This window comes from Pygoscelis adeliae, unplaced genomic scaffold (assembly GCF_000699105.1).
Source record: "Pygoscelis adeliae isolate BGI_AS28 unplaced genomic scaffold, ASM69910v1 Scaffold86, whole genome shotgun sequence".
Lineage (NCBI taxonomy): Eukaryota > Metazoa > Chordata > Aves > Sphenisciformes > Spheniscidae > Pygoscelis > Pygoscelis adeliae.
Window position 1 is genome coordinate 2,643,411 of NW_008824930.1, and position 17,186 is coordinate 2,660,596.

At 42.2% G+C, this 17,186-nt stretch overlaps 1 protein-coding gene across 1 annotated transcript in view; it reads right to left on the bottom strand.

The window, feature by feature from the left end:
* The window catches only part of ANKH (ANKH inorganic pyrophosphate transport regulator), a 49,451-nt gene that overhangs the window by 7,048 nt on the left and 25,217 nt on the right, over positions 1-17,186 (bottom strand). The window contains exon 8 of the mRNA XM_009325002.1: positions 14,950-15,045. Within this exon, the coding sequence (XP_009323277.1) occupies positions 14,950-15,045 (96 nt within the window). The remainder of the gene's footprint in view (positions 1-14,949; positions 15,046-17,186) is intronic.

The window sequence follows — 17,186 nt, forward strand, 5'->3', positions numbered from 1 at the left end:
AGTCCTATCACCTCCAAGACAGCTGGGATTTCACTCTCATTCTTTGGTTGTGTGCCAGAGGTTGTCCTTTCTGTTTAGCCTATGAGTATCCAGACCGCAGAAGTTTCCCAAGGTCCGTGACCAAGTGGCCTGCGGGAGGTCTCGTGTGCTGACAGCCTGTGTGGTGAACAAAACATTTCACCTTCCTGCAAAAAGGCTCATCTTCAGTTTTCTTCTCCACTTCTTAGGGCAGGAACCACTACTTATTTTTCACAATTGAACGTTTTTCTTGACTAATTTGATGCTGTCTTGTGGTGTATCTCCACCACCTATACAGAGTGGAGGAAGGTAAGAGCAGAAGACAAATGAACTGAGCATGGAGTTTCTTCTGCTTTAGCCAGCACCTCTCTCTGCCTGCCAAACTACTTGTACAGGGTACAGCTGAAGCAGAGGGCACAATCTAGAGCAGAGAAGGTTGTGTGGTTGAGAATCCAGTTATTAAAAAGCAACTGTACAGTGACAAGAGTAAATTCTTTCATTCTTGCAGACACCATTAGGCAGACGGCAGTGATTTGTACTCTTAACGCAAATGACCTTTAAAGCAACCATACAGGGAGTATTTTGTCAAATCTTTCTTCGAAGTCCAATAAACAAAATAAGACGCAAAGATGTCCACTCTTCAATTACAATTTGCTGTTTTCATGAAAGCAAAGACCTTTACGCTGCTTGTACTGCACAATGCCATTAGCATCCTACTGAGCAGTATAGTTACTGCTGCCGCAAGATTCCATACGTTTATGCTAACAGCAGAGTCTGCCCACTGCTAGCAAAAGGCAAATAGAGCAGTCTTTCTTCAAGAGCCATTTGAAAGCATATTCTAACATGGTTACATAGGCAAGCAAGTAAGTGACCAAAAGCATTGTTCTCAATCCTGTTCTCTCTGAAGTTAAAGTTTGTTTCTGGCCTTAATAAGAACAGACTCAATCTCCATCCAGCTCTTGAGGGGAAGAAGGTCAGTTTGCCCATCAGAGGTAATGACTTACACCCAGGTGGTATGCAGTCATTCCTCCTCAGCTGTTGCAAACTGCAGTCTTCCCCACTCCCCTGATCAGCAGAGAGTCAGTGCTGATAAATGGCTTCAAAGAGCACTTCTTATATAGTAGCTGGTGGGTAATGACAGCAGTGACTGCTAAGCTCAAGAATAAGCAGTTTGAGGAGGTGAGGCATGGCAGCGGAAGGACCTTCTCTTTCTGTCTCAGCATGCTTCCATCTTTTGGTTGCAATATTGATAGCTAGTTTCATTTTGCAAAGAGATTCTTCTCTGTCATCTTATGAGCAGATGATATTCTCATTGCCTGCAGGGGACAAAGCCTCAGGAAAAGAAATTAATGCTTTGCATCATGCAAGCCCTCTACAATTTCATTTCTAGAGCACTTGCAACTTGGGAAGTTTCCATATTATTTCAAAGACAAATTCAAAATGTAGTGGGGAAAAAAACAGGCTCTACTTCAGGAAAACAGTAACACTTGACATGCAAAGGAGGGAAGATATTTCAGCTACTGATTTTATTACAGATGAGGTATATTGAAAATAGGATGAAGTCTTAGCTTTTTGTGATACTAAGTGGTCTGTATGATGTTTGTGATTACCTTGGTAAAGGGTGAAGACTGATCAGAAAGGAGACCAGAGAAGATGGTAACAGGTGAAATGATGCAAGTAGTCCAGTGAAACAGAGAGCATGGCACACACAATTAGAGATGGGATCTGCTGGAGTAAGCAGTGGTAACTTCCTGGAGCTCAGATCAGGAAGGAATTTAGGAAATAGATTTACCTATAGTATGTCTTAGTATGTCTCTTATCTTTCTTTTAGTTAAACACTGTTTCCCCCTCCCCCTTATGTCCTTCTGCATGTGTCTGCAAGGTTAAAAATAGAATAAATAGGCTTGGGTAGGGTTACAGTTATACCTTCATTTAATCTAATCAAGAGGTGAAGATGATCGTAGCGTAGGCTAGCAACACATAAGCATAATGGCATTGCAGCTTCAGGTTATAATTGCAGTTGGCTGCAATGGCCATATACAGTAATGAATACTGTACTCGGCAACCCTGCTGAGGCTGAAGCATTTTAATGCTTTGACCATAAGGATTTTGCTTGTGGAATTCTAGCAACAGAATTGACTTGATTTTCTGTTATCTTAAAGGATAGTTTTGTTAACGCCTTTGATCATTTAAACAGAACTTCAACTGAGCAGTGATGAGCATTTCAAAAACACAGGAAAAAATGAGGATATAAACAGGAGAGTGGAACACTACAGAGAATATGCAGGCCCGAGTAAAGACAATAGTATTTATTATGGTGGTGTTATCTCTGTATAAACAACAGTAGCCTAAGTATTTCTGAAAGTGTTTTAATCATTTGAACTGATCTGAAGGGTTGTGCTATTGGGTAACGTCTTTAACTGATCTACAGCAGTAAAATTTGAAAGACTATTAAGTATATCAGTAATTTACAGCAGCGTAAGAAAATCAGTACGGCTGTATTAGATCAGATCAAAGCTCCAGCTAGATTAGTACCCTGCTAAAGGTCACTGGGAGTTGCATAAGGAAAGGGCACAAAGAACGGGCAAGTGCAGAGTAAGAGAGGCCCTTCCCCGGCTGCACGGTCTGAGCTGCTGGCAGTTAGGGCTTCAGGTGTTCAATGACTGTGGTGCACTTTCATCCCATGCAGCATTATGCTGTGCATACAAAATATCTAATATTAGTGATTTTTTTTTTTTTTCTTCCAATCCGGTTGTGCATTAGAAAAAGTCAAATAAACCTCTCACTTGTAGCTTAGACACTCTCTGTAAGTAGGTGTGCTTACTTTCATGTGGAACCTTGCTATTCTCGGCTAGGAAATTCAGTGTCTAGGCATATTAAAAGGTTACACACCAAAAACGTCTGTTGTCAACAAGCCTGAGAGAATGCACCAAATCTTTGTTTCAGCAGGGAAAGTATCGAACTGGTAGTGCTCAGTCCAACTTCTCTTTAATCTCTTTCTTAAGCACACTTCATGCATTTGACTTTCACAACTGATTGTGACAAAAGACTGTTCATGAGATTTTGTTTCAGATGCTGCATGTGTGAGTTTGAATGCTAGTAGTCCTTGAAAACTAACAGTCTTTTCATAGGCTCTGCATCTCCTGGAAGCTATTTCCATTTATTCTGGTTGCTGACAGGGATTATTAAACCTCAGAGACCCACTACATAATGCATTATAATACATTAGGCTAACAAAGGCTACTGTCACGTGTATAGTAATCTGCAGGGTGCTAGACTGATTTACTTTTAGGCACTCATAGAAAGCTGCCTGTCTTTTGGGACATTCATTGATGAATATAGGCACAAAAGAGTATTCCAATGAGCTATGAACAACAGTACAGCATTTCTAGACTTCAGTGCAGTCTCCAGTAGAAGAAACACTGCCTGATGACAAAGACACGATATGGCTCTATGTTCCTCAGAAAGAAGCTATGGAATCCAAAATGGATGTTTTTAAAAATGGGTTAGACATATACCAGCCTGGAATGAGATGGGGAAAACAGATTTTACCATGGGGAAGGGTGCTGTTAACCTGCTAAAGGTTCTTCTGTGATGAAATTAAGTTCGTATTTTTCTCCTGCAAAACAACTCTCAGCAGATGTTTCCTATCATTTGTTAAACTTCCCATATTTGCAGAAGTATGGCTGTCCAAGAGAGGTGTTTTACCCTCAAAATATTGTTCTATGTATGTATTGAGAATTGCATCTTAACTAATTTAACTCATACCTTGTTCATGACCTCTCTATGCCCATTTATGCTACGTGGCGCCCAGTGAGGGCAGAGGAAATCTACATTACACGTTATTACGCATCTCAGCTTTGAATTGCACCTCAGATCTTTGGGATAGTATCAGTTAAGTTTATCACTTCTATTAATATGGAAGAATAGAAGTCATACGAATTTGCCTTTTGAAGTGTGCAATAAACAAATCAAAAAGTAGCCTGAGTCTTACATGGTCTGATGTCCTGATATACCAAACATCTCCATGGCCTCCCTCTTTCTCACATAAGCAGAACTTCCATAATTCTGCCTCCTTTCAGAGCTTGTATCACACTTAGAAGATGAGCTGATCTCGCAGATACGTTTGTAAGTCAAAAGAATATCTTGTTCTAACTTGCATCAGTGCAAAAAACTGAATTTCACTCCTCTGTTCAACATCTTATTTTGCAAGATGCTGGAAAAAAAGTATTTTGTTGAACTTGTTAGTGCTGTTCTTATGGCTATTCCAAATCCATGCCTTCATGGACCTTAAAAATTTAGTTCTCTAAATGACTCTGTAGTACTGGGGCTTGTCACTCAAAAACTTACTCCAGCAACTTAATGTTCAAAGAAACTGCACTTCTGTATTTTTATGAAGAGTAAAAGCAACAACAGTTTTGAATTGTTAACTACTCATACTGAAACTATAGAAATAGCTGTTAGTTACACCCCTTCTCAGACCACAGTTGGAGTATTTCCCTGTTGAATATAGTTGTGCAACGGATTACGAATTCCTAATACCTCCTGAAGCACTCATTCCACTATGCAGTCTCTCAAATAGTTGAACAACATGGAGAATGTTCAACAGGGTTCTTACAAAGGAAGGAGATCCAACCACCCATCAATTTGTACAAATAAAGCATTTTGTGTTTTATTGTGGACCAATGAATCAAAAAGTCTGTTTTATCATAAAGACATTATTCCCTGTTGATACGAAATCGCATGTGAGTTTAAGATGAAAATAATCAAATGAAAAACTGGTTGCCTTTTGTGCTGGTTTTGGCTGGGGTAGAGTTAATTTTCTGCACAGTAGCTAGTATGGGGCTGTGTTTTGGATTTGTGCTGAAAACAGCGTTGATAATACAGGGATGTTTTAGTTACTGCTGAGCAGTGCTTACATGGAAGTCAAGGCCTTTTCTCCTTCTCACACCGCCCCACCAGCGAGGAGGCTGGGGGTGCACAAGAAGTTGGGACGGGACACAGCCGGGACAGCTGACCCCATATAACATGATGCTCAGCAATAAAACTAGGGGGAAGGTTGGCCAGAGCCCTGCTGCTCCAGGACAGGCTGGGCATCGATTGGTTGGTGGTGAGTAATTGTTTTCATTTGCATCACTTGGCTTTTATTTCTTTTATTTTCCTTTTCATTACATTTTTTAAATAATAATAATTATTATTATAATAATATTTTATTTCAATTATTAAACTGTTCTTACCTCATGAAGTAGAAAACCCACGAGTTTTCTCACTTTTACCCTTCCAATTCTCTTTCCCCCCATTCTGCTGGGGAGGGGGAGTGAGCGAGTAGCTGTGTGCTGCTTAGCTGCCAGCTGGGCTTAAACCACGACACCTTTAAAGGCTCAGGGTTATTTTGTGTTAGGTTTTTTTTTTTAAGCACACCACTATAAACAATCATAAAGTTCTTTGGAAGCTGTGGAGGAGTTGCTGGGCATGGTACAACAGCAGAGGCCAGCATCACTGGCTTGCTATGGAAGCTTGCAGCATACCACAGCCTGGCCTGCACCAGAATGGACCTGCAGAATCCTATGCTACCTTTGCTGTAAATCATGTCAGAGAGCGGTCTTTGCACAGCCACCCTAGTTTTGGCAGTTTTGAGGAGTTTTTGATATACAGCTTTTAAGGACACCAAAAAAAAAAAAAATTTTGATCAGCCCAAATGGAGACGTTGAAGGTTCCCACAGTGACGCTCTGTTGGGATATCATGATGATGTGCTCACGTGTCCTGTAATTCTGAAGCGGGTTGAAAGCGGGTCCTTTTCTTGTGTGGGAAATGTACGGTTTTCAAGACCAGACTGGCCAAAGCCCCAGGGAACCTGCCCTGACCTCACAGCTGACCCTGCTCTGAGCCAGAGGTTGGACCTGATGAACTCCCGAGGCCCTTCCAACCTGAACAATCCTGTGATCCTACGAAGCAAAAAGCCCTGGATCTGTGTGCAGTTAAAATGTCAGACCGCAGTCGTATTTGAAAGCGGTTTATCATAATGCTGATGACTTCAATCACAAGGACATTCTCAAGCGCACGCAAGTCAGTATAGATTTCTCTGAACTTTGTGTTCTGTGAAGGGTGGTGTAAGGCTGAAAACAGCTGTCATAAAATTTGTCAAGCAGCAGAGGGAGCAAAAGAAGCCAGAGCCTGCCTGTGGGAAAACTCCCGAACTTCACATCTTCTGAAATGATTGGTTTCTACCGATCTAAGCCTCCCCACGCCTCTCCCAGCTTTCCTTATAGTTCAGAGTGACGGAGCAAAACATTCTTCAGAAATAAAGCTAGGTCCAGCAGCTGCACAATACACTGACTCTCTGATAGCATTAACATGATGCCACATCTGCTTTCTCACCAACTGCTGCTGAAAATACTTAGGTGGTATTTTTCAGGCTGGGTTGAGTCACTAAATTGTGTAAGAAATATAGTCGTTTTATCTCCCCATTGAATTATGCTACTTTGTTTTTTACAGAAAGCAAGATATGTTACTGAGTACAGCCTCACTTTAAAAAAGCTTGAATAAACCAAAGCTGGCAGATTCCTAGGCTCTCTGCAAAAACTGTTGACTTCACAACTTTTAGCCATTTTCTTCTGTCCTGACTTTTCTGCAGCCCTTGCTGCTTCCTATCATGATTACGGAGTTCAAGCAGAAACATGCTGCAGTGACAATTTTTGACCCTTCCTCTTCTGCTTCCTCCAGCCACTCATGCAGAATAGACCCTTTGTGTGAAACCTGAACAATCATGAAAGAGACATCAGTCTCCACCTCACTGGAGCAAACAGAAATCCTTTGTTTTGGGACAAAGTCTCAGTGCGGTACCACGGATGGGACAAGGCCCTCGTGAGGATTTTATAAAGTCAGCCTCTGGTGGTCCAGCATCTTCCTGAGCAGGCAGGAATACTTCCACTCGTGTCTGAAATAATTTTTACTGAAGCGGGAACTAAATGTGACCTTGAAAAGGTAAAAAGCTTCTCGAGTGATTGTCTGCCAATATGTCATTTTCCAATTGTTATTTTTGTGCCAGCAGCCTGAAGATAAAAAAACAGTTTGGGAGTTCAGAGATGGGCAAAATCAAAGCAGTGAAGACAAACTCATCCACTGGATGGGTGGTATTATTCTAAAAGCTGTCCTTGGCATCCGTATAATGTATGACAGTAAAGGATAAAGAATGTGAATTTAGTCTGAAAAGCGAATGCTGTTTTTTTTAAATGTGACTATCTTAGATAGGACTTGTGAAATCTCCTTAATACAATGAGGCTGTAATGAAGCCATTGATGAAATAAGATTGGGGAGTGTGGGGGAAACCTGTCCTTTTTTTATTTCCTTTCTTTGTATTCTCATGACAGATAATGACACTGAACTCAGTCACCCAGGGAATTCCAGATACTGGCACTGTTGGCAGCTGGGGTTGCATCCTCTGAGAGGGACCTGTTCCTTGCCGCGACATTTATTCCTGTGGATTTTACTGCCTCTCAGTCCTATTATCCCATGACTCTAATAAAGCCCAGTTGTAACCTTTGATAATAAAGCAATGCAGAGATTTAAAATAAAGAGAGCCAATAAAAGGAAAAAATGAATGAACCTTGAACACAAATCCAGTGGCCTCTGCAATGGCTTAAACTTTTGGCTGCTTTTTGACCTGTGACACCGAATGTCCTGTGCACGTTTCCCTTCATTCATCTTTAAACTTGGGAGGAAAAACTACATGGAAGGATAAATTATGCTATACAGTACTTCAGTTCTGAAGAAAATGCAGTGTGTACTGTTTCTTAAAGCCAATTGCTAGCCATGCCTAAGCTCTTCTTCGTTATAAAAAGGAATTCCTGAAAGCAAACAACAAATATGAGGAATGGAGGGATACACTGCAGTAGCTATGCTGAGTCTGAAGCTCTTCAGCACTACACAAGGGGAATTAATTATTCTCACAAGCAGAAAAGGAGATATTCAGGGAAAATCTCCTGTTGAAGAGAGCTGTAAGCATGACCTTAGACAGGGGAGGATGAACTACTGCTTTAATCTGGATGAACTGGACAATGTACTATGAAGTATGATTGCTTCAAATTTGGTGGAAGGGGAATGAGGATAGGCAGTATTAATCTACAATTTGATATTGTGTGATGCATTGAAAAAATTCAATTATTATTCAAACTCTAAAGTTCCATAGTCAGACTTAACTTCCTTAAAAAACAAACAAAAAAACACACAAAAATCATATAATCTTGGTCAGCTTTAGAAAACAACAAAGGTTTGCCCTAGGTAATGTAGTAACACAAGCCACTTTAAGAAAGTTGGCTCTTAAATAATCTTCCACTTCTAAACTCTAATGCAGTGGCTGGTCACTGATGTGCTGGAACTACAACACTGCAAAACTCTAGCTCATGTCCCTGGCTGTGTTTGTTAAAGCACCTCAAAAACTGAAAAGCATTATTGCCATCAGAAGTCATGCTACCTTTTTGATTCAGAATTCAAATTTTTCATTTCTACAGAGTAACTTAGCCTGTGCGACGTTATAGTTTGAGCACATGAACACTAACAAACTCACAGATTTCACTGTTTACATGAAAGAAATCATCATGATGAATCCTGTTTTCCATGGTGTGGCTAAGCTGTTTCCTCTAGTAAGGTAGAAATGCTACAGTAGCCAAATCCTCAAGATGATAGAAGAGATTAATGAGGTTTATAACTAGGTGTCATATTGCATTCCCCTTTTGCAGCAAAGATGTAGAGTAGCTGAAAGGCCAAGGAAGTTAATGTACGGCTTCTCCTTTTCAGACCCTGATGCTATCCCCTCGACCATGAGTCACAAATTTATGAAAAAATGAGGCTTTGTTAATGTCAGTCCATTTGTAACTACTTGTTCAGCTGCTGGGCTCTCCTGCACCGTCACCGCACAAAGAATACGTCTTTGGCTCTCTCTTTAGCATTAAATACTCTCATATTTCAACCCTCCCCCCCATCCCACCCCCTTTACCAATTCCCAGCTTGGCCCTGGTGGGCCATCTTCTGAATGTCTGCTATCAGCCATCTCTATGGGAGTTGAGATGGGCAAGTGGGAAGGTTTCAGCATTGCATGCAGGTTAGGCGTAAAGCACAGAGAGGAACGCCTAAATTAAGGACCTCAGAAATCACCACTTTGTCCTGAAAATGCTTTCTTCAGCTTGTGAACTAAAAAGCAGCATTAACAGCCTGGGCCGTATATAGCTATCAAAGCTGCAAGAGTTGTAATAACCCGGTGATTTTCTCAGGTAGCAACCCTCTCTCAATACACAGAGAAGAACTGTGGCATCAGTCACAAGGAAATAGGAACAGTATCCCTTGCTTTTTCTTGTTCCCCTTTCCAGCATCTGAATCACTTGAAGCCATGGGGATGAGGCAGCAGATACTTGGATGAAGGAGCTCTTTTAAGTGCGAGTGAAGGAGGAATAATGGAGTAAAAGCTCTGATGATAGTCTCTTGCATCGGTCAGAATTTGCAAATCACTTTGCTCTACTCTAGGTTGATCTTTACCAAACTTAATCAAGTGTGTACATGGAAACCTTCTCACTCTGTTTGCCAAAATGCAAGAATTTGGGGCATAAATTCTAGTATTCCTATATTTCCTCGGTAGCTGACAGTCTAATACTGATTTCACAGTAGTAGTGGTAACTGACAATATTTTCTTTAGGAAAGGGGAAAAAAACCCCTACATTTTTGTGAAAGTATGTTCATATATACTGCTTGTGGCAAATTCTATTTTAAAATACTTCTTCGCACACCCTTTCACTTGCTACAGTGAAGCCGCCTGAGGCATCTAAAAATTAAAGCTAACCTCCTGTCAGGTCCTGAATGCAATTTACTGTCAGCCTTGAAATAAGACCCTTCAGGTGTTTGGTCTCCAAAGATGGAAACAAAGCAAAGCGCACGACAATTCTGTAGGTATCGCAACTCATTAAGTGCATTCACAGTGGCTAACATGCAGCAAGGGATTCCTACTGCATGGAAGTGCCATGCAGTTATAGCACACTATGGACACTCCTGCCTTCAAAAGGTTTCATCAGTGAAACAGGAACACTTTCCTTGGCGTTTCTCAATATGCAAGCCTAATTCATATTACCCTGAATGCAAGCTAAGGATGCCTAGTAGGACAGCAGTCAGTCTCGCTGCAGAGATACAAAGAATTCTTTAACTTCTGTCCTTTACCAACAATTGCTTTATGTCTCATTGTTTAGCAGGACAGCGTAGCTGAAAACATGAAATACATCAGTGTCTTATGTACGCAAGAGCTTTACTCGGATACTTTGTCATGTAGAAAATGAACTTACAGGTAAATGCAGAAAGTGATATGAAATGGCATATTTATTAAACTAGAGATTGAAAATTTGAGATCAAATGGGTCTACTGAAAACTGGATAGTCTTTGGTGATGCTCATGGGAAAAATCAGCTGCAAAACCGATGGCTGGAAAATAACAAGATTTGCTGAGTTCAGCTGGAAATTAAACAACCATGGAGTAAAAAATGTTTGGTAGGTGCATAGCATCAGAGTGGGAATACGTCAATAAACCAATGCTATTTCAATAATATACTGAGTTGGCATGAATATTCTGTCTTCAGTCATGTGGGCTCCAATTTTATCTGCCAGTGCCTGCATTTCACTGGCTGGTGAAGCCTTGTTGATCAACAGGACAGGAGAGTCGGCAGATGGTATCCACTTGGCACTTGGCAGTTCCTAGTTTGGCATAACCAAATCCAAAGCAGAGCGCAAAAGCTTAGGCATCTGGAGTTGCCTTTTAAACAGACGAGGCTTCTCAGCCTGAGTGAAACACAGCTGCTTCTCTTCCACAGTGACTGGCTCTAGCTCTTACAGAATTAAGTAGAAAGCAGCAACTACTGAGTCCTGTATTCTGTACTTTAATTCTTTCATACAGGGAATTTTCTGTGCTACGCTGGCTTCCTTGTTCTTGATCAGGGTTTTCTTCTTATCTCCTAGGTGCTTGATGATTAATTATAGACGATAACCAAGCAGATGAAGACTGGAGATTAGGCAAATGATGGGATGGCTTGCAGTAAACTGTCATCAAACGGGACAGAGACTTTCCTCCTGAAAGAGGCTGGAACGGAATTATCCCACCACAGCGACCCAGCAAAAGAAACCCTGTGACTCTGGAGCCCTCTCTGCTGTTTTAAGACTGTGATGGGATCCCTCTATTGAATCTTGCAAGATCAGTTAAAAAGCCTACGGTCCTCAGCAGTCTGTCCCACTTTTCTGCCCACGGTTGGGGGGAAATAAGAGATCAACAGGCAAACATGTTAAATGCTGCAGCTTAAAACTTCTGATTGTTATAATATAATATAAAAACCTCCACTATAATTACATATAACTACACTCTGCATATGATTATATACTTATCAGATACATATTTATAATTACATACACTATACGTTAATATATAAGATGAATATAACTGCCAACTGATGGTAGCTTATGCTGCTGTGCTACAAGATCCAAGTACTGAAAAGCTGACACAATGCCTGTGTGCTGCTCTTCCCTAAGGGGCTGATAGCTTCCAGCAAATGAAAGAAACAGACAGTTGCCAATAGTTACTCCTTAAGCTACAGATGCTCATCAGCAGGAGCCCTTAGAAATCAATGTGTTTTTCCCCCTATCAAAAGAGTAAGTTCAGATATGAATCTAAATATTACATTCTATTTACAAAAAAATGTAATATTTTATCATAGAATATAAAAAATGGCCTAATATATAATATAGAAAGTAATATTGTAAGTATTAGAAACATTTTAAAGCTATCATTAGACTCCTCAATTATGGACAAACCTGACTGTAAAGCAGGTGACATTTTGACATGTATTGACACACACATATTCAACTCTCGGGCCCAGACATACAAGCCAGTAAACTGACCAGCTGTTTGCTTCTAAGTACATTAAATTTAAACTTTCACTGAGATTTAAATCTAATGCAGGTTACCTGGCATTTGAATTTGGTTACCACAACACAACTGATGCATATCAATTTTTTCAGCCTAAGTGCCTGAGCCTTCACTTGAGTGAAAAGTGGAAAAAGATGGAAAGAGCTTTGAGCTGTTTCTAATAGAACACGTTAAAACTGAGGAATACTGTGCAGCTCTCCTGCTGTACATTAACTTGGTGACAGACAGATGAATGTGGCGTGGTGCGCACAGCATGTCAGCCTTGGCACCTTGAGCCTGTCTTACTGGCAAGGGAAAACCTGTTGTAATACATAGAGCACTCAAGAATATGAAGATACAACTGGCCACGCGTCTTGCTGACACTTTAGTTAACAGGAACCATGCAGCTAACAGGAGCTGATGTTTGGAAATGTATCCCTAAAGCACTGTGGTCTGTCCCAGCTGAGGCTGCTTGAAGACAAAGCTGAACTGAATAATATAGTTCACTAACCACTGCTGTAAGAACTGATTGCTCCTTCCCTGGTATAAACAAACAAGTAAGTACAGACTATTCTGGGTCATTTTTAGTGACAGTGAGCTAGGAAGCTTTCACAGTGGTCTCTGAGAAATTGCTTTCTCTGATCAGCATCTTGTATGCTCCTCCAGCAGTGATCTTGCTTCAGCCACATAGAGCTGTCCATGCTTTTACCCCAATGGCAGCGATTTAAATGAGGGTGCTCACAGCTCTCATTAAGTAAGACATCACTTGCCTTCCAAGCTGACTATGAGACATGAACAGATGCCACCACTCCCAGTCCCCTCGGAGAGTTGAATGTCCCACTTGCCCTAGTGCTGCTTGCACAATCGATGGCCTGCTTTCAACTCAGGGCACGCAGCTTCACTGACTTACACAGGGTTTGCACACAGACGTGTGCGTGAGGGCACAGCTGTGACCGCCACGTGGAGTGGGCAGCAGCAGGTGCAGCGAAGCAGCTTGTGCCCTCCCAAAGGAGCCCTCTAAGCCACATGAAAAGAGAGTTCAATCTTAAATCTAGGAAATGAATAGACAAAAGCGATGCCACGTTGGTTCATGCAACCCTGTCTTTGATAGTGGCCAGTTGTAGCTGTTTAGGGAAAAAACAGGAAACAAAGAGCAGAAGCTAATTTGTTAGCTAATTCAGCTACTGATGGATTGAGTTGCTTCATTTTCAACTATGAAATAAGACAGAGAGTACCATATCCCACTTTCTCAGACTGGGACAGGGGATGGGGATGGTTACGAATACTGCAGGCTCGTGTACTGTAATGTTTCCTTTGATGTAAACTAGTTTCCCTTCATGCATAGGCCATGTGTGACTCAGTCAAAAGGCTCTACACGAAAAAGACGGGGAGAGAGAAATTATGTCAGCCCTCCATTACTCAAAATTAAATTTGTGAACGTGGGGAGAAGAGAATTACAAAGCAGCCAGCTACCCTGTGGAAGGTACGTAACACTGGGGATAAAGAGAAAACGTGCTTGGGTATCAACAGATTCAGTTTTAAGACTCTGACCATCATATCCTAAAACAATTGCAGCATTTCCCACTTACTCTTCTAGTGTGAGGAAGGACTTTGAGAAACTTATTTTCTAGGTTCCCCTTGGCTTTTGTCCTGCTAGTGCAGGTACTGAGGAGAGGAGCTGTCATGTCCCTGAGGGCACCGCCACCCCTGACCTTCCCTGCCCAGCCCTCGGGGCTCCCCCGACCCTGCCCACAGCCCAGGACCCCATGTCAGACCCCCAGGGCCGTCAGCCCCTGCCCCAGCAACGCTGCAGCAGGGCTGGTCTCCAGCTTCCCACAGGCCCTGCCCGGCCATGGGCCCCACTGAGCAGGGAACAACCAGGGAGGTGCCCAGTGCCCGGGGCTGCCCCAGTGCCCCCCGGCTGCCCTGCTCCTGGCTGGGAGTGGGACGGGCCCTGGCTGACAGGCCCTGCCATGACTGACCCTGGCGGTCCTGGCACCCGGTGGTGCCCTGACAGGAGCCAGCCCAGGACTCCTTAGGACACCGTGCACGGATCACAAATCTGCTAATGACTGTCACGGAAGGAGGTTCGGTTGCTAGTGCAAGTCCACCCCAAGTGGGAAGAGGGTGGCTTGACCAGCTCCGAGCACTAATGTAAATCCATCCTATGTAGAAACGGGAGTTGCATTTACTCTGGTCATCTGCTCCGTTATTTGCTATGATCACCACCACCTGCGTGAGTTTTCTTCCACAGCTGCCTGTTTGTTGCTAAAAAGACTTGTGCAGAAATAGTTTTCTTGGGGAAGATGCACTGTACGTATGTGTGCAAGCTGGTTGTTTTGAAATGCTGCAGGCTCAGCAAAATTTCTCCCTGAATGTCAGCCCCTTGCAATGCTTCCCAGCAGAGACAAGGCTTTAGATCCTTTTGTCAGTGTCAGCACTGTCTCCAAGATTGCCCTTTTTAGTTCATTTTGAGAGTAAACAAAACCAACTTGCATGAAACTACCCCCAGCATGGAAGACCAGTGCCATGTGAGGTGGCAGTAAACAGCTACTGCAGTTTCGATACCTGCTGCCTTTCCCACCGTTCACAGTAAATGATGCCCGGGGACAGGCTGCCATCCCACTGCACATGAGACAAATGCGGTTTTTCATTTTCCTGACATGCTGGTTATCAGAAGTTTTGTTCATTAAAAAAAAAGAGAAAAAAGAAAAGCAGATCTCTGATATCTCTTTGCATGTGGAGGCTGACTTGAAATGAAAAGTAGTGAGAAGAATTAAATAAAATAACTCTAGCCCATAAGATATCTAGCCTGAGTTAATGATAGCTGATTTTCTTAGTACTCCAGTACTATGATCACACTCCTCCAGATAAAAGCAACAGGACTTCATAAGAAAAGACAACTCACCTTTCTTGAACTGCTAGTGCTTTTAGCATTAGGTAGAGGAGATAATTTTCTGGTTGAGATGAAAGCCAGAGAGTTGACAAAGGTTTCTTACCGTTAAGGACAATGCCATGCAAACAAAAGTGAACTTCTTGATATGTGTTGCTGTGACGGTGCTGTTGGTGTTCACCAATTTATTGCTGGGATTATTCTAGGGTGAGAGAAAGAGATAACGAGCATTAGCTTGGCTCCAGACCAGCAGGAGGCTGACAGCACCAGGGTCATGTGTTGGACCAGACTGTCTGTGCGCGTGCATGTCTGTCTGTGCTTGTTTGCTTTTTAACATAGAGCTTTCTGAGTACTTTGTACCACCGCAGAATATTTTTCACTTAAACCGACAGCAACTGTTCCTATGGTCACTGAGGGCTGAGTAATCTCCCTACTTTTCTAAGGAATAAGTCCTATTTAACAAATGCAGCTTTGAAAAAGGGTGGTAGCTCTTTCTAAGGAAACTCCATGTGATTTTTACCTTCGTTTAAAGTTCGTACCATGTTTTCACTTCCATTCCTTTTTACCACAGAGTGGTACTGAATCCATACACCAATGCAAGCACCCTTACTGATCCAATGAGACAAGTAGGTAATATAAACAAAGCTCCTGGAACTGCTGGCTCTGTTAATGCAGTTTAATGAACAGAACATAATTAGGACTATTAGACGTTCCACCTTGAACATGGGCTTGGTACTCACACAGCAACGAAGTTTTATTTAAAACAACAACAAAAGCCCTCTTCCAAATGTCTAATATAGCAAATGAAGCTGAAGATTTAAAATCGCCCTCAGGGAACACATAAAAACAAACTAAATGGTCTGTGAAAGGAGAGGATGGGATATCAAAAGCAGGGCACCATTAGGAGCCCTGTAGCAACAGGCTGTTGGGTCATCTACTGCATTTACCCTGGGTCTGTTTGAGATACACAAGTATGTGCCCACACTGATAAAACCGGTACCATGAGATGTAGTACAACATTTATTCATCCTTGATGTAACTCAGGTAGAACAGCAGTATCTGTCACATGGTCAGCCTCCTTCACTGGAGTTACTCGTAAGAGAAATAGGAACCTATGCAAACACATCTTGGGAGTGGACAAACTGAATATGAGCTCTGTGAAGGCTACACCATTTCACACACATTCAAGTAGTTGATGGAATTTTGCAATTTAAAGCTTTTGTGGTGATCAGTGCAGTGACAGCACCTGGACAGCCCCACACTCCTGCCTAAATACCTGCTTGGAAGTTTGGGTGCATGAAGATGCACGTAGGCAACACAGACCCTAAAGCAGGAAGCTACTCCCACATCTGCCCTTTTTGGGAACAGGTTATGAAAACTCTCTGTAAAAATTTTTTTCACACATCTATTCTTATTTCTTGTGTTTCTGAAGAAATATTTTGTTACTGTTAGCTTTTATATATGTGAGGATAGGCCTGGCTTACATCACTCACCAGTGTTTAAATGAACTCTGCTGCATGGCTCACCTTTCTAACAAGGCTAAAATATCAGAGAGAAAGGAAAGCACACTCATATCCAGCCATCCAAAGGGCTGCAAAGAAAAAGGGCTCTCGTTCATTCCTGCCTCGCTGCTGCTAACTCTGCCCTTGCTCTACTGGGCTCTTTGCTCTAACTCTTCACCACGTACTCTTTATTCCTCTCTCTTGCACATTGTTTAGTTCTTGGATCAAAACACTATTCCCATCTAGTAACCAGATAAACAGCGTTCACAAGTCCTCCCCCAGTCAGTGTTGTTGCTCTGAATCAGACGGCACAGTCCATTAAGAGTAACGGCATTATCACCATATAAAACAGCAAACAGAGCACAGAACTAGGATATGCCTGTTTTCTTTCAGAAAATCAGTAGTAACCCTTAACCTGAGTGTAACTGCTAGGCCATGAGGTTGTTCTGGACACAGTCTCATAAAAGACTGAAGCAGGACCCTGCATCTCTCTTACAAATGTGAACAGAGGTAACGATTTCCCAGTGAATACAAGAATCCGACTTCTCCAGTAGAGCCACTGAAGGGGGGCATACTATCCGGATCCCAAATCCCATCAGTCAGTTAAGGCAATGCAGTGTGCTTCTGATGGCCATCAGCATTGCCAGCTTTCTGAGTAACTGCCAAAAGAAAATGGGAGTTTGCATGCACGCAAACTGTTTCAGCATCTGAAAATCACAATGGAGGCTTTACAGAGTCTGGAAATAAAAGGTGCTTCTATCCGCACTCTTCTGAGAAAGCCTTAGCTTAAGGAAACAAAGCTTTTGAAAGGCACGGTGACACACGAATGACATGTGACCGA